This window comes from Ochotona princeps, chromosome 25 (assembly GCF_030435755.1).
Source record: "Ochotona princeps isolate mOchPri1 chromosome 25, mOchPri1.hap1, whole genome shotgun sequence".
Lineage (NCBI taxonomy): Eukaryota > Metazoa > Chordata > Mammalia > Lagomorpha > Ochotonidae > Ochotona > Ochotona princeps.
The window spans coordinates 33,157,683-33,176,187 of record NC_080856.1 but is presented as its reverse complement, the minus strand read 5'-3'; the positions used below and the strand labels follow the sequence as shown (position 1 = coordinate 33,176,187).

Here is an 18,505-nt window from a genome sequence, read left to right as displayed (position 1 = left end):
CAGAACAGAATGTGGGATGGGCTGGGTTTGGTTGCGACAAAACCAGCACACATTATGGAATGCCAGGGCGTGGTTGCCTGTACTGGATATGAATGCAGCACCCATCCAGCACACGTGAGATCCAGGAAGGAAGGGGCAGAGCTGGCGGGGGGATTAAGGGGCTGGTCCCCTAGCTGGACAGCTACTCCCACCGGAGAGCGTGGGCTGGGATAGAGACAGACCAGACTAAGCAAGGCTACAACACCTGTGCGCTGCATGTGGACTAGATCAGGGCCGCAGCATCAGCTGGCAGAAGCTGGCACTGGGTACTAATTCTGTAGAGTCAAATCACAGGACCACCTAAAGAGTGCATAAACCGGGACAGAGAGACCTGGGAGGGAAAAGTGGGTTCCCCCCTCTTGGGCCACTACTCCTGTGGGAGGGCATGAAAACTAGGACGGGGGCTAGGATGGCTAGATAGAGAGGCACTCAACCACATATGTGAGGACTGGATGGTTGAGTTGGTTAGATGGAACTAAGCTTTAATACCCATTGACAAGTACCAGAGCCAAATGGGATATGGGACAGACTGGACTAGTCTGCTACACATACTGGCAAACCAGAGTAGGGGGCGGGCTTGGTGGGGGTTATTGTGGGTCGCCCCGACTAGGCTGCAGCTCCCACTGGTTGATGTAAGGGCCGAACCAGACTGGACTGCAACACCCATTGGTTCCAGTGCAACTCTGGACTGAAAACAGAACCAACCCAGCAAAAAAAAACCACCATCTGATCGGGGTGATGGACTGTGCCGGGCCCTGTGCTTGCTAGAACATACAAGAAACTAATCTGGGAATACCTCAAAGTGTCTTGGGAGATCTCCCCAATCGAACTGCTGGACTCAGAACTCTAAACCAAGAAAAGACAAAAGACAGAACAGGACAATCATTCATCTCAGCTATATGTTGGCAGTGAAATATGGGGCAAACGGAGACTTTATAATGGACCATATCAATCAGTGGACGACCTCATCGAGCAAAACTGGCAGCGATTCATAACTGGAGAACTATTAACACCACTCGAGCACATATCTCAGAGCATGCCCCACATCCGGGACTTGGGGTGGGTGGGAGACCGGGTGTGGCTTCTCCCTCAATATCCCTCTTTACCTCAGATACATGATGGAAACAATATTGACATAATAGCATTACCCACTTCCCTACCCCCCGAACCTTTTTTTTTCTTTTTTTCTTCTTTTTCCTTTAAGTGTAATTAACTATGTAAAGATTGTCAACAATACAATAAAATAGATTAAAAATAAATAAATAAAAATAAAAATAAAATAAATCTTAATATTTATGCTGTGTGTTGGTTACTCAGAGGCGCATTATTTTATCAGGGTGCTATACTCTGTTGTTGATGTTGTTGTTGTTGTTGTTATGATTGATGTGGCTGTTATGAACTGATGTCAATCCAGGAAACAGTAATATTATTTCAACCCCAAACAGCCTGTATCTCATGCAATAAGACATTGTGAAGTAACCAATGAACCAACAATCCATATGAGTCAGATTGCTTATGATCTACATTAAGAAATGTAAAACCTAATAAACTTGTAAGGCCCTATGATACTTGGAAATGGGGAGGGAGAGCAGAGAAATCTTACACTACCCCAGTAGGTGTGAGGAAGACAGGAGAAGGATAACCCATCAGGATCATAACTGGTAACTCATAGACAACAGACTCGAGTCAGCATTAGACAATAGCAAAACTATAAAGACATGTGGGGGGAATCAGGAGCAATCCTAACAACGTCTTAACAGGAGGTCATACGTATAGAGCACAGGGGGGACCCCAGAGTGGAGCAGGGGAACAAGAGGAGGCTTGTATCCCAACCCTGAAGACTCCCGGAGCCTCACCAAGGACTTTCAGTATGACCACCGAGGACTACATCCCTACTGCCAAGGAGACCACGGGGAAAAAGGAGTGCCTTCAGAGGCCAAGAACTCTGAAGTCACCCATCCCCATTTGGACCTACAATGTGGGATGGAAGAAGCCCAATTCCTGCCTTGCAGGATCCAGGGTCATCAGAAAGACAACCAGGATCCCTGAGCTGTCCGCAGAAACAGAAGAACAATAAACTTCCTTCGGAACTAGGGAGATGAGCTTTCTCTGGCCCTTGCCTGCTTCCAACTTTGGGTCTCCACCCTCTTTTGTAAGGACCATCAGGATTGCTCCAGAAAACCCTCATACCAAAAAACATGAACAAGCAAACTAGAATAGATAGACAGAGAACAACTAGGAATGCTTAGAAACAGACAGGAAGCGGCCAGCCGGGATGCACTTATAAATCACTGGGTGGGACACAAAGATCAGTTACTCCTCTCTGGGGTGTTGAGGATTTCTCTGCACACTCCTCCAAAAAAAAAAAAAAATAACGTTTACCTAAACTGTTGACATTGGTCCTGTTTAAGTTATAGAGTTAGACTACCCGAAAAACAACCAGGTTTAGCAAAATCATGCTTCAGTGCTATAAAATGCTAAATACTAGTATTGAAATAGACAAGAAACAGCTGAATAGCAATCTACAGCCATTTTAAGGTATATGGAACATGGTTGAATATAAACCAAAATTGAAATGTCTATGAGGAAGTCACAGGTTGTTGTTGAGAACCTACATTTTCCTAGTAACATATTGTTTAATCAATACCACGTCAATTAATGCCATAATGTTGTAAATGGTTGTAAATACTATGTTGGGTTTTTTACTTGATTGGGATGATACTCTGCTGGTTCAACCTTCAGACCAGAGATGGTCTCACCAAGAAGCCATTGAACTTACCAGGACAATAAGATGCTGGACTGTATGATTGGTCAAAATCTCCAATGAAAGAATCTCAACTGAATTTAAACTATGGAAATGCAGCAAGGTGGAGCAATCCGCCTTGGGGAGGGGAGGGTTTGGGGAGGGGCGGGGGGATTCCAGTGCATAAAAAAAATGTGTCACATAATGCAATGAAATTAATTAATTAATTAATTAATTTAAAAAAAAGATGTTCTCACTTGATCTTAGCCAAAAGGTCTCTTCACAGAGAAGAGGAAAACCACCTACCAAAACTAAAGGCAAATGGGAAGAACATCCCAGTAAAATGACAAAAGAAGACAAAACCAATGAACAACCCAATCCTAAAATGAGAGGACCAAAGCACCACCCATGTATATTAAACTCTTAATGGAAATGGCTTAAACTCAGTCAAACGTCATAGATTAGTAGACTGGAATAAAAAGAAAAACACATCTGCTTATTGTCTGGAGGAGACACACTTCAACAAAGATCAGCGGAAACTATATCACATGGGTTTTGTTATTTTCTGATGGTTTCTTCTCTTCAAAACACTTTCTTCTGATTAAAACATTCAATGATTCATAAATCAAGCAATGGGATAATTTTCCTCAAGAAGGTTCTTGATTTTCATTTCTTCAGCTACATGTTAATCATTTAATAACATATTATTTAACTTCTTGGTGTTGTTAATTTCTTTTTTCTCCCAGATGTTGATTTTGTTCTGTGGCTCTTCATTTAAGGGGATGTATAGTAGCTGTGTAACAGAGACTGCCATATAAGTAACATGTCATTTAATTTCATGGCATTGTAAATTTCTATTTTTTTTTCTATTGCTGATTTTGTATTATGACTTCTCATTTGAGGGGATGTACAGAAGCTGTGAAATGGAGACTAACATCCAAATGTGAGGATGCCCGTGTGGTATGCATCTCTATTTCCAGACAAAGATGGACTTACAATGAAACTGTTTACTATATCTTGACAATAGGATTCTGGACTCTCTGCCATTGTCCATGACTGCAATGATGGACTATGATTGAGTATGAAGAACTATATGTTAGTAATGATATAGAGGAACTAAGTTGTGGGAGGGGGGAGGGAATTGGTGATGGGATAAGGGAATATGGAACTGTATCATAAAATGATAGCAATAATAAAATGTAAAAGAAAAAAAAAAAGAAAAAAAAGTTGTTCCATGCCTTGCCTCCCACACCCATAGGTTATTTGTGGACTATTCCAGTATTTTCCAAATAGTTGGCAGGGAACAGACTGATATGTAGTGGCCCCATATGTGGATACCTGTTTAACTGCAGTCCCTTCCTCTGTTTCTCTTAACTCCCAAGTATAGTTAATCAATTGATGTAAAGAATGCAATATAGTCCCATCCATCCAATTTCTATTTAAGATCAACAACATCAATATTACAAACATAGGTGCTAAAGAATTTCTTTCATAAGTCTTATCTTCAGTGGGTCCCAAGAGTGATGATTCTCCATTTCTTACCTGATGTGTGATGACCTGTGACCATTGCCCGTTGCTCCACTGGGCTGGTGTCCTGTGGGTTGGTGGCCATTGCTGGCTGCTCCCTGGGGCTGGTGTCCTTTTTGATCTGGGAGTGTTGAATCCACACCTTGTTCCTGTCTACCTTAATGGCTGTTGGAGTGTTTAGGATCATAGTGCATGGTCCTTTCCAGAGCGGTTACAGGGCTTCAGTTTGATGTCTTTTGATCCAAACATGGTCACCTCATCGGAAACAAGGTTGTTAGACTGGGTGGCCAGAAAGCTGCCTCCAGGTCAGACATCAGTTCCTTTGGGATTTTCTGGAAATCCAAAGGATTTTCTGAAGGAACTTAAAAACTGATCACGGGGCCTGGCACAGATAGTGCTGTGGCTAAAGTCCTCGCCTTGCATGGGCTGGGATCCCATATGGGCACTGGTTCTAATCTTGGTGGCCCCGTTTCCCATCCAGCTCCCTGCCTGTAGCCCAAAGCCTTGGGACCCAGCACCCACATGGGAGACCCTTAAGAGATCCTGGCTCCTGGCTTCGGATTGGCTCAGCTCCAGCCATTGAAGCCACTTGGGGTGTGAACCATTGGATGGAAGATCTCCCTCTGCTTCTTTCTGTATATCCACCTTTCCAATAAAAACAAATAAATCTTGAAAAAAAAAAAAAAAAGGTGACCATGACTGATAATTTGCAGGGTTTCTTCTCTTATCTTGGGCAAAATGGGTGCAGGGGTCTCCCAAGCATGGTCTCAAAAGGGTGAACCCCTTAATGCTGAGGGTTATTGTAAGTAGGGCAAAAGGCAGTATTCCCACAGAATTTTTGCTAGTCTCTAGGGATAGTTTTACCAATGTCTCCCTTAGGGTCCGATTTACTCTACCTGGTCAGAGCTTTGGAATCTATAGGCACAATGTAATTTCCAATTTATCCCACACGTTGGGCTATTCCTTGTGTCACCTGGGCAATGAAGTCAGGGCCCTGCCCCTTTCTACAAGCACAGCCTGGCTTCACTGTCCACTCCTTGGTTCTAGCCCACCAGATCCATGGCCACGCCTGCTCTTCCAGGACCAGGCTGATTCATTCATTGCCCCATTGCTATATGTTAATCATTTAGTGGCATGTTATTTAACTTATTGGTGTTGTTAATTTCTTTTTTCTTCCAGATGTTGATTTTGTTTTGTGGTTTTTCATTTAAGGTGATATATAATAGTTGTGTAATGGAGACTGCCATATCTAGTAACATGTCATTTAACTTCATGGCATTGTAAATTTCTATTTTTCTTTCTATTGTTGATTTTGTATTATGACTTTTCATTTGAGGGGATGTGCAGTAACTGTGAAATGGAGACTAACATATACAGAAGTGAGGATACAATGTAGTATACATCTCTACTTCCAGGAAAAGATGGACTTAAAACGAAACTGCTTACTATATCTTGACAATAGGATTCTGGACTCTCTGCCATTGTCCATGCCCGCAATGATGGATATATGACTGTGTATGAAGAACTATACTTTAGTAATCATATAGAGAACCTAGGTGGAGGTGGGAATTGGGGCTAGGATAAGGAAAATACCAGGAGCCTATGGAAATGTATCATAAATAAATAAGCAAATGAACAACTAAATAAATAAATAAATTTTGGTTAAAAAAAGAAAAGTCTAGTTAAGGAATCTGTTACCACTCTTGGTGATAACAGGGCCCACTAGAAATTAACAAATGACAAGTTCATGTGACAATCCAGTCTGAATGGATAACCTGAGATGAAGAAATGATCATTACCCTGAAGTCTGTTGATTAATCTGAAGACCTATGTCCCAGCTTCCTCAGCAATATAAGTTATCCTAACAGACATACAACAAGCAACATGGATACACTCCAAAAGTCTGCAGGCATTCATATTTCCCTGCTTTCTCTGCCTACATTCCATTACTGGTAGGCCTCACCTCTCCTGGAACTCTTGAAAGTGCACAAGTGAGCAATACAGAGCACTTTAGAATTAACATCTTTACCATCACTCTCAAGCAGTGAACAGGGTGTGAGGAATACAAAGATACATGGGCCATGCTCAGGGGCTACCTGTCCTCAGAGTCTGTCTGTAGGAAGCCAAAAAGCAAGCAAGTACTGGGAAGTCCAAGAGTCAGAGTGCCAGTGCGATGGGAGTGTTGTGCTGGATTTTTTGAGATCCCAGAAAATCGAGTCTGAAGTCAGTGCTAAGGCTTAAAGGTGGTTTATTCAGTTTAACCTAGGTCTCCCAGCCACTTCCCCCAGCTGAGGTTGCAGCAGGAACAACAGGGCAGAAAAAGAGCAAAACAAAGCCAAAGGTTAAGCAGCATTGGGTTCGTATACATTTCCAGAAAGTTCCATATAACTATACAGTCATGATTGGTCAGTTTTACTTGTTAACTTTCAAAATGAGCAAGTTGGCAGCTTGTATTGGTAGGGTGCAAGTAAGCAACTTTCAAAAGGTACAAATGGATGGGCCATAGAGCAATGACTCTTATCAAACACCAGGGACCTCCTTCCTGAGGACTGGCTTACCTACATGACCTGCCAGGTGTCCTGCCGGGTGGATGTCATGTAGAGTGTCAGGCCAGGAGTTCACACAGCCACCAGTCAAACAATTAAGGCAGAATCACAAAAGCAGAAAACATCTAGATTCTTTAGAAACACGTGACCAAGACAGCAAGCCTCTCCCTATCCTGGGCACTTATAGGGGCATGCGAGGGGAGTGGTTACAAAAAACTGCAATACCAACAACTCTCAGTTCCAGGTGATGATAGGTGAGAGTCACAGGTGGGCAGAAGGGAAAGCCTAGATGGAGTGGGGGTGTGGCTTCCAAGCTGGTGAGACTGAACTGGCTGCCTAGGCCACAAGATTGGGAGAAGGAAGCCACGTCTCACCGTTTTTTTCTGGGTGAGGTGGTAGACAATATTGCCCATTGTCATCATGGTGTCTCCCCTGTCAGGTAAGTATGATTGCCCATTGTGAATAAGTTTTTTGTCTTTGCCCTTGGGGTGACTCATGTGAATAGCTCCGCAACACAGTGCATAAAAAAAACACTATTTCTACCATTTTCTTGAGTCTTTCCTCCTTTCGAGTGCCATGCTGCCACTAGGGCAGGAATCACTTTGATTCCTATTCTTAAATAAATCCTGCTTTGCAAACTAGAGTTGTCCACATGAAAATTCTTCCCTGTGAAACAAGAAATGATGTTGCTGCAGTGTTTTGCTTGAATTCCCTGCAAATCCACCCTGCTTTGTCCTGGAGCAGTGGAAATTCTGAAGGGGCGGGCAGGTTAAATGTGAGTGTTGGAGCTGCGCAGCTGGCATGGCCCTGGAAGAGCTTGCAGGCAGGCTATACATGTAGGACATTCGACTGGAAGCAGTAATGATGTGACAGTGTGGACGTGTTGTGGGGTTCGGGACTTCAGGGATGCAGGCTCTGGACTCAGGGTCACCAGCAGAAGGGACCAAGCCCTGGAGCGGGTGGCAAGCACACTGCCTGTTGAAGGAGCAAGATCACTGCCTGAGCTGGACTGGCTTTCAAGTGGTGACAGGTGGACAGTGTGATGGCACTCATGGGCTAGAGGTGAGCTGATGATGGCTAGATGAGCCTGCCACAGGTTGGGTAATTGCAGTAACGGTGGGGGCATGTTAGAGGAATATCTTCCCCTCAAGTGCAATTCAGTCTGGCCCTGAAGTTGATAAATATTGTGCTGTGGGATCAGGGACACTGCCCAGGATGTCTTGGCTGTGAAGCAGATGTCAGGTGGACAACAGGCATAGAGTGCACTGGCTTGTCGAGCTTGGCTCTGGAATAGCTATTGGTGGGCGTCTTGGGCCCTTGGCTCACTGTAGTAACCTCTAGGTACTGGAGTGCATGATGTGTGTGCTGGGGATGCAGGGGGTACCGGCTAAGCCCGCTTGGCATAGGAGTGAACTGTGGGCTGTGTGGAGTAGCTGTTTGAGCATACCTGAATAGGGAACGCCTGGCAGGTCTGTTGCACAGCATAGGGTTACTTACCTGCTGGTGAAGAAGCAACCAACAGAATAGGAGAAAAATTTAGCACACCACACAAGTGATAGGGGAATAATATCAAGGACTTACAAAGAGCTTCAGAAACCCAGGGAATAGTAAAAATAAATAAATAAATAAATAAATAAATAAATAAATAAATAAATAAATTTGAAACAATGGGCAATGCAAATGAACAGACATTGTGCAAAAGAACAGATCCAAATGGCTAACAAACATATGTAAAAGTCCTGACTCCTTAACCATCAGAGAGATAAAAATGAAAACCACATTGAGGTACCACCTAACTCCAGTGAGACTAGCCTAAATTCAGAACTCTGTTAATAGTACCTGCTGGGGTGAATGTGGGGAGAAAGATACGCTCATTTCACTCCTGGGGGAATATAGGCTGGTACAACCACTGTGGAAGTTAGTATGGACTGTACTTGGAGAATTGCAAATCAATTTGCCATTTGGGGCAAAGGGTGCAGACATGTTCAAGATGACAGAGCAACATTGGACAGGGTAAAGAACAGAGAGCAGATTACAGAAAAACACAGGAGTCAGGCAGTCAACACGGAGGTACCTGGAGACCCCCTGAACAGAGGGAAGATGCGACAGTGGTGGAGTGGTGTTACAGGGTACAAAAAACCTACCAGCCACAGGTGAGCTGTGATGTAAACCTCAACAATACTCAGGGATCCAGTGGTAGCAACAGAATTAACCCTTCTGACAGCCAGGAGGGAGCTTGGGTCTGCTCCTGGAGCTCCAGAGATGAAGGTAGGCTTGAACTGGTGTATCCTACCTAATAATTTGACCCAACAACAAATGAGAAGAGAGCTGAATACTCCTCAGGGCAGATTGGTGGCAGATTGGAGCTAACAGCACAGATACCAAGCGCTGGAGTGGGCAAGTTTCCAACTAGTCACACCCAGCTGAACCCACGTTGAGGACAGCACCAGCTTACCATCCTATATAATATGTCTGGTCCCTGGATCAGAAGGCCAACAGCACAGTTCCCTGGCAATGCCGCACTGGGCACCATCTTGTGTGTTTAGATATTAATTCCCACTTGGCATCATCTTGTGTTTAGATAAGATCAGTACTGCAGACAAACCAGTTATCTGGGACAGTTGGCATATTTCAAAGCCAACTGATGGAACTTAAAAATTAATTTGTAGATCTCTTGGTAATATATTTTAGAAATCTGCACTAAGGAGCAAAAATCCACCAAACAGGATTACAATGTCAAAAGTTAAGAAACAGAGGCACAATGAATGTTGCCGAAGTCTCCTCAGTAAAGCAGCAAAAGCCTCTACCCTCACAGGTAACTGAGGAAGACATTGAAAAAATAGGGAACACAGAACTCAGGAGACTTAGTATAAAGCTTCTGACCAACACTGGAAACCACATAATACAAGAGTTCAAAGAATTTAAAGAATTTGTCACAGAGGAAATGAATCAAATGAAAGGTGACATTTCAGAAGTTAAAAAATACAGTAGAGCAAGAATTAGAAAATATTTTCTGTCACCAGGGAAAATAAACAAATGAAAAAGCTCAAATAGAGCCAGGTAAAGTAAAAACAAAAAGAAGTATCCAAGAATATAAAAATATAATTAACAGGCCCAACATAAAAATTATGGGAGCTCCAGAAGATGCAGAAAGAGAAGTTGGGATTAAAGGATTATTCATTGAAATAATAAATAAAAACTTCCCTAATCTAGAGAAAGAATTGAGAAAGAGCTTCCAGAAGGGGCACAGTACTCCCAACAGAGTTGATCACCATGATACATGATAAGCAAGCTGTCCTCAGTTGAACATAAGAAAAAAAATCCTTAGATGTGCATGTGAGAAAAAATCAAGTGACCTAGAAAGGAACTCCAGGCAAACTCACAGCTGATCTCTCAGAGGAAACACTATAGCTGAGCAGATAATGGAGTGACATGTTCCACATTCTAAAAGGGACAAAATGTCAACCCAGAATAAGCTGTCCTATAAAGTTCTCCTTTGTCTTTGAAAATGAAATAAAATTATTCCACAGTAAAGAAAATTTCCAAATATTCGAATCCTCTAAGCCTCCCCTACAGCTGATATTCAAATATGTTTTAGTGAAAAAGAACCAAAACCAAAGACAAAGGTGCAGAACATCCCATGAAAGGGCTAACAGAAAACTCAATCAAAGGACAACACATTACTAAGACGACAGGAGGAGTATGACACTTATCCATTTCAACATTGAATGTAAATGGATTTAAAAAATCAATCAAACTGCATAGATTTGAAGACTGGATAAAAAAACCAAACCCATCCATCTGCTGCTACAGGAGACAAAACTCACTAACAAAGATCAGAGGAACCTGAAAGTGAAAGGATGAAAAAGATATTCCAAATGAAAGGTAAGCAAATTTTACAAGGATCTCCATTCTTTTTTTTTTTTTAAGATTTATTTATTTATTTATTTTTACAAAATCAGATATACAGAGAAGAGGAGAGACAGAAAGGAAGATCTTCTGCCTGTTGACTCACTCCTGAAGTGAGTGAAACAGACAGTGCTGTGCCGATCTGAAGTCAGGTACCAGGAACTTTTTCTGGGTCTCCCACACGGGTGCAGAATCTCAAAGCATTGGGCCATCCTCGATTGCTTTCCAAGGCCATAAGCAGCGAGTTGAAAGGGAAGTGGAGTTGCTGGGACTAGAACCGGTGCTCATATGGAATCCTGGCATGTTCAAGGTGAAGACTTTAGCCACTAGACCACGTCGCTGGGCCCAGGGGTAGCCATTCTTATAACAGATGATACAGACATCAATGTGAATAACATTAAAAGAGATGAAGAAGGATACCATATAATGTACAAAGGATCCATTCACTATGAAGAGGTCACCATAATAAATGTATATGCACCAAATGCCAAAATATCTGGCATTGTGAAAAAAACATTAATGGATTAAAAGGCAGAAATTCATTCCAATGTGATCATAGTGGATTACCTTAATACCACATTAACATCAATGAACAGATTTTTAAAAAGCAGAAACTCAGCAAAGAATCCACACAACTCACCCAAACTCTAGAACAAATAAAATTAGTTGGTATCTACTGAGCCTTTAATTCTACAGAAGAGAATACACTTTTTTTGTCAGTGCAGGGAACCTTACCCAGAATTGACCATATTATAGGCCAAAAACAAGCATCACATACTTCTAAAAAATCAGCATTACACCATGAATGTTTTCAGACCATTGTGGAGTGAGGCAAGAGACCAAGAAGCCAAAAACTTAGGAAAACTTGCAAACACATGGAGACTGAATCATCTTATTAAATACGCAATGGATTAGAGGGGAAATCAAAGGGGAAATTTTTAAAAAGCCTGAAACAAATGAAGCCATCAACACAACATATCAAAACTTATGGGACAGACCCGGCAGCATGGCCTAGCAGCTAAAGTCCTCTCCTTGAACGCCCCAGGATACCATACGGGCGCTGGTTCTAATCCTGCAATCTCCACTTCCCATCCAGCTCCCTGCTTGTGGCCTGGGAAAGCAGTCGAGGACAGCCCAATGCATTGGGACACTGCAACCATGTGGGAGACCTGGAAGAGGTTCCTGGTTCCCAGCTTCGGATAGGTATGCACCGACCGTTGCGGCTCACTTGGGGAGTGAATCATCGGATGCAAGATCTTCCTCTCTGTCTCTCCTCCTCTCCGTATATCTGACTTTGTAATAAAAGAAATAAAATCGTAAAAAAAAAAAAAAACAAAAAAAAAACAAAACAAAAAAAACTTATGGGACACAATCAAGGCAATGGAAAGAGCAATGTTCATCTCAATGCTTGTGTTAGGAGACTAGAAAAGCATCAAGAAAATCAGTTAATGCTATAGCTGTAGCAAATAGAAAAATAACAGCAAAGCAATCTCAAGATTACTAGGAAAAAAGAAATAATCAAAAGAAGGAAAGAAAATTGTACATAACAGCAATGAATAAAACAGCTGGTTCTTTGAGAAACATCAACAAAATAGACTCCCCACTAGCCCAACTAATTAAAAAAAGAAAGGAGAGAGATGGCATCAATACCATCAGAGAAAATAAAGGAAACATAATAACAGATATGTGAAATCTACACAGAAATATTAGGAACTATTATAAGCAACTCTATGCAAACAAATCAGAAGATGCAGAAGATTTTTGAACATATACAATCTACAAAAATTGAATCAAGAAGCAATCAACAATCTAAATAGACCTACAAAATGCAGAGACTGAATCAGTAATTAATGCCCTCCCAACCAAGAAATGTCCTGGACCGGATGGCTTCACTGCTGAATTTTACCAAACATTTAAAGAGGATATTACCCCCAATCTTCCACCAACTTTTTCAAAAATGGAAAGAGAGGCAATTCTTCTAAACTTTTTATGAAGCCAATGCCATTTTAATACCAAAGCCAGATAGAGACAGAACAGAAAAAGTGAACTACAGACCAATATCCTTGATGAACACAGACAAAAATTCTCTGCAATATACTGGCCAATAGAATGCAACAGTTCATCAGGCCAGTTCATTCTCACAGACCACGTGGGATACATCCCAGGTGTGCATCGATGGTTCACCATTCACAAATCAATGTGATACATCATATCAATGGAAAAAAAATAAGACGATAGGATCATCTCAATAGATGTAGAAAATGCATTTGATAAAATGCAATACCTTGTCATGTTAAAAACCCTAACCAAGAAAGGCATAGAAGGAACATTCTACAACACAATCTTGCCTCTGGAAAAGATTCATCCTTCACATCTGGGTCTTTAAAACTACAACTGCCAATTGGATCATTTGATATCTGTGGTTCCAATATAATTCTGTAATAGGATCAGGAATTTTGAGATTCTAAAAAAGATAAATGTGTAAATGACAAAGATGGCATTTGAAGCAAGTGATACATACTGAGTATTTATTATCAACATTAATCTGAAAACAGCATTCACATTTCCCACCTCACAACAAGGGAGATCATGTACAAACTGCATCTTAATTCTTTTAGCAACAAATACCCTGTGTTAGGAAATAAAATCATACTCCTCATGTTTATTATTTAACACTTGCTGAGACTTTCAAAGTATGTTTCCACATCCATTGCCCTTTTACAGTGTTCTTTATTTGCACTCTTGCTAATGGTTGTTGTTTTTTTTCATTCTCTTTGCAAGCTTAGACAGAGCATAATAACAGGTTTATGGTGGCTAGTCTTTCAGTTGACATGCTTTTGTAGTTCTGAGGTCTGTGACTCTGCTAACAATTGACTTCAGAAAAATGATTTTTCAGTCAATGCTGTGTTTGCTCGTTTCTGTGAATATGCTACTTATTGAAGCATGTAGGCTTTCCACTGTGCTAAAAATGGGTGTATGAATTTTCACACACATGTAACACGTTTCTGCTTTCCCACATGAATTCAGATGTTTAATAAAACTTGACTGCTTGCAACAGGATTTTCCACTCATTACATTCATGCGGTTCTTATCCTGTATGGATACTCAGATGTTGAATGAAACCTGTCTGGTAAGGAAAGGCTTGCAGATACACACTACATTCTTAAGGTTTCTCCCTTGTGTGGACCCTCTGATGTATGATTAGGTGTGACTTCTGAGAAAGAGCTTCCACAATCACAGAATTCACAATGTTTTTCTCCAGTGTGCACCCTCTGATGTCTAATGAGGTGTGGCTTACAAGGAAAGCTTTTTCCACACTCACTACATTCATAAGGTTATTCCCGAGTGTGGATTCTCAGATGAGTAATGAGGTTTGACTTACAAATAAAAGCTTTCCACACTCACTACATTAGTAAGGTTTTTCCCCAGTGTGGATTCTATGATGAATATTGAGGTTTGACTTAAGAGAAAAAGCTTTCCCACATTCACTACATTCGTAAGGTTTTTCCCCACTATGGTTTCTCAGATGAGTAATGAGGTTTGACTTACGAATAAAAGCTTTTCCACACTGACTACATTCATAAGGTTTTTCACCTGTATGTATTCTTTGATGTGATTTAATGCTTGACTTATCAGAAAAAGCTTTTCCACACTCACTACATTCATAAGGTTTTTCCCCTGTGTGGATTCTCAGATGAGAAATGAGGTTTGACTTACGAGAAAAAGCTTTTCCACACTCACTACGTTCATAAGGTTTTTCCCCAGTGTGGGTTCTCTGATGTCTAATGAAGTGTGACTTACAAGAAAAAGCTTTTCCACACTCACTACATTCATAAGGTTTTTCCCCAGTGTGGATTCTCTCATGGCTAATGAGGAGTGACTTACGAAGAAAAGCTTTTCCACATTCACTACATTCGTAAGGTTTTTCCCCACTGTGGATTCTCAGATGAGTATTGAGGTTTGACTTACGAATAAAAGCTTTTCCACAGTGACTACATTCATAAGGTTTTTCACCTGTATGTATTCTTTGATGTGATCTAATGCTTGACTTATCAGAAAAAGCTTTTCCACACTCACTACATTCATAAGGTTTTTCCCCTGTGTGGATTCTCTGATGCCCCATTAGGCTTGACTTATCAGAAAAAGCTTTCCCACACTCACTACATTCATAAGGTTTTTCCCCTGTGTGGGTTCTTTGATGTCTAATGAAGTGTGACTTACAAATAAAAGTTTTTCCACACTCACTACATTCATAAGGTTTTTCCCCAGTGTGGATTCTCTCATGGCTAATGAGGAGAGACTTACGAAGAAAAGCTTTTCCACACTCACTACATTCGTAAGGTTTTTCCCCACTGTGGATTCTCAGATGAGAAATGAGGTTTGACTTACGAATAAAAGCTTTTCCACACTGACTACATTCATAAGGTTTTTCACCTGTATGTATTCTTTGATGTGATTTAATGCTTGACTTATCAGAAAAAGCTTTTCCACACTCACTACATTCATAAGGTTTTTCCCCTGTGTGGATTCTCTGATGCCCCATTAGGTTTGATTTAACAGAAAAAGCTTTCCCACATTCACTACATTCATAAGGTTTTTCCCCAGTGTGGGTTCTCTGATGTCTAATGAAGTGTGACTTACAAGAAAAAGCTTTTCCACACTCCCTACAGTCATAAGATTTTTTCCTTGTGTGCAATCTCTGTGGCCCAATTACCGATAATTGCTGGTGAAAGACTTTTCTGTGGTGATTGCATCTATACTGATTCTCGGCACTTCGAATGATCTGATCTCTAATGAGTTCTGACTTCTGGCACATGTTTGCTTTACATTCATTGGACACAAACAAATATTCTCCTGTGTCAGTTCTCTGTTTGGTGGTAAGGCAAGATTTATAGTAGCCAGCATGAATTGCTTCTCCCACACTGACAGGTCGCTGATTACATGGGTCTTTGGGATAAACTTGCTCACACATAAGGACTATCTTCTTCCCACTGAAAGTTTTCTCATTTCCATTGTGTTCAAACGAGTGCTGACAAATGTGGATCTTGTCAAACTGACTGATAATTTCCTCACTCTCAATGTTGTTCTCAGGAACATTAGAGGCATGCTTCTTTTGAAATGGTATTTCATCAGGCTTCCTGTGGGAAAATCAAATTTAAAATATTGTGTCATTTTCTCTCCATTCAAAAGGTACCAGATCTTTGAGCCCCTCGTTGGGAGTTGCTTTCCCCCTCACCTTTTCCAAGTTCAACTGGTCAATTAACAAGTAAAAATTTGGTCTACAACTGGTTTTCATTGTCGTTTTTTGTACGATGTTAAAGGAAAGAATCACCGAGCTTTCCTGGTAACATTTGGTTCAGTGCACAATATGGAAATTGAAAAAGAATTTTGGCTCTTATACAAGAGCTATGAGGCTGCACTTAACAAAGAGAAGACTCCACAATGTTTGTACTGAACCTATGGAAATGACTCTTGGAACCTCATGCCTCTGCACAAACAGGAACAGAATCACACACCCACGTAACTTCCAGCCACTGCCTAACTCCAGCTAAACATCCAGATGGATTGCACCTGGATAGGCTTCAGCACACAGCATGAAGTGGAATTGGGGAAGACTAGACTGAGCCACGCTGCAGCGCACGCTGGTGGAAAATAAGTTGAGGCAAGCCATGGCAGTCAGGGGGATGTTGGTGCTGGACACATGATCTCTGGGTCCAGGAGATCCAGTGGGGTCCTGGTTGCCTTGTCTGTGCCCTTGGGCACAGCTGTGTGATGAGCCCGGTTAATGAGCCCCAGTGGCTGTATGTGTGGCAGTTTAGGTTACTTGGCCTGGGTCCTTGGCTGGCCAGTGCAATGAGTCCTGGGACTGCGAGTCCTGGGAGTAGAGGGTTTGGCAGGCCCCAAGTCACCTGGCTTGGATACTTTACATGCCTGCTTGGTGTTGCTAGCTCAGTGAGCGACAAGGGAGAAAGCTCCACTGGGGCAGGATCGACTGGTTCAACGTCTTGGTGCACTTGCAAGAACTGGTCCTCCTCAGTTGAAAAGGAGTATTGGAAAACTGACCCAGCTCCACCCGCAGATGGAAGCCCAGAGGCCTGGACAGCATATCTGGACCATCCAAGAGAAAGGAGGAGAGAACAGATTGAATAACTACTCCAGCCATATGACGACAGCAAATATCTGGGTACAAGGAGACTCAGAGGTCAATCCTGTCAGCCGATGAACATTGAAAGGGTTTCCTCTTGCTTGAATTGGTGAGATGGACATCATTTCAGAACTCTCAGAACCACCTGGACAGAAACCTTGGAGGGTGTGCCACATTGACACCCTGGTTTGGTATCAGGGGTCCAGAACCCATCCTGTAGTACAAGGATGGTTGGTAGACCTGGTATAGCTTCTCTGAATATCATTTAACCCTACGCTAAAACAGGAAGGAAAAATAGAAAACTTGGAAATGATCACACCAATTTCTCCTTAATGATCTAATACATGCACACATACACACATATTGAGTGCAATTAAATCACACACACTACACAGAAACCCAACTCATGAAAAAAAAAGGATTAGGTCACACTCACCCAGTCCAACTCACTCTTGATGTTGGAGGTGGGTGGATCCTAGGCCTGCCTTGTTCCCAAGATATCTGCTCCCAGTGCAGTCACCAGGAAGGGTGAAGCCTCTTGAGTCCTGGTAGGCCAAGGCCCAGCTCATCAAATGGTCATACTTGCTGAACCTAGGGTCCCAAGCATGGTCTCTAATCTGGCTCGGGTCCTCCCAGGAACAGCAAGTGTACGTGATGATAGAGAAAATACATAGAGTTCTACTAAATACCAGTTGATCACATTCAGGAGGTGGATTCAGAAACTGGATCTCAAAGTCATTTTTTAATCTATCTTTTTAGACACAGAGCAGTTTTGTTCGCAAAGTGGTCAAGTGAGCAGGGGAAGAGGAGAAAAGTGGAAAGCACTTCTCGAGAGAAAACTAGGGGGTGGTATGCTTCTTGAAATTGGAGACACCCAGTTAGTAACTTGAATGTTGTCCCAACCATTGGTTAACGAACAGGATGTATAACTGGAAAAAAGGACCCACTCCTCTGTTTTCTCCCAATTCCTGTGAATCCCATCCTTCCACCCTATTCCATAATCCTACTTTTCTTTACTAAGTTAAAGAAAAGAATCACTGAGCTTTCCTGGTAACATTTGCTTTGGTGCACAATATGGGACTTGAAGACTTCCAGCTCTTTTACAAGAGCTATATGGCTGGATTGATCAAATAGAAGAATCCACAAGGTTTGTACTGAACCTGTGGAAATGACCCTTGGCACCTCATGACTCTACAAAAACATGAACACACCCAGCAACTGCTTTCCTCCAGCTGAACCTCCAGACAAACTGTGCTTTTAGGAGGTAGGGGGTTGAAATAGGAAGTACAACAGTTTTAGACTTCAGAGGCTATAATCATCAACTACCTATTTTCACTTTTGCTATCATGTCAATTTTCACATTAGAAGCAAGTCTCTGGGTCCTTATATTTTGATAATTGTTTGAGTGACAGTCCCCAGAAGAGGCCAGTCTTTTGCATGACTTGATACTAAATGGATCCTGAATCCCAACTACCTGACATGGGACTAAGGTTCTGGCGTCCTTTCTCTTGCTTCATGTCAGCCATTCCTCATTGGGGGAGCAATGAGAGTCCAGGCACCAAAAAATATTCACTTTGATTTGAGTTTTGATGCACC

The 18,505-nt window shown here is 41.9% G+C and overlaps 2 protein-coding genes across 2 annotated transcripts in view; one reads left to right on the top strand and one right to left on the bottom strand.

Moving 5' to 3' along the window:
- Positions 1-18,505, top strand: part of LOC131483359 (zinc finger protein 585B-like) — a 759,159-nt gene that overhangs the window by 554,670 nt on the left and 185,984 nt on the right. The gene's annotated exons all lie outside the window — the stretch shown is intronic.
- On the bottom strand, positions 14,174-16,060 carry LOC131483322 (zinc finger protein 84-like). Its single transcript, XM_058681255.1, has 2 exons — positions 16,001-16,060; positions 14,174-15,463 (listed from the first exon to the last, which is right to left on the bottom strand). The coding sequence occupies exons 1-2, from the start codon at positions 16,058-16,060 to the stop codon at positions 14,174-14,176; spliced, it is 1,350 nt and encodes a 449-aa protein (XP_058537238.1).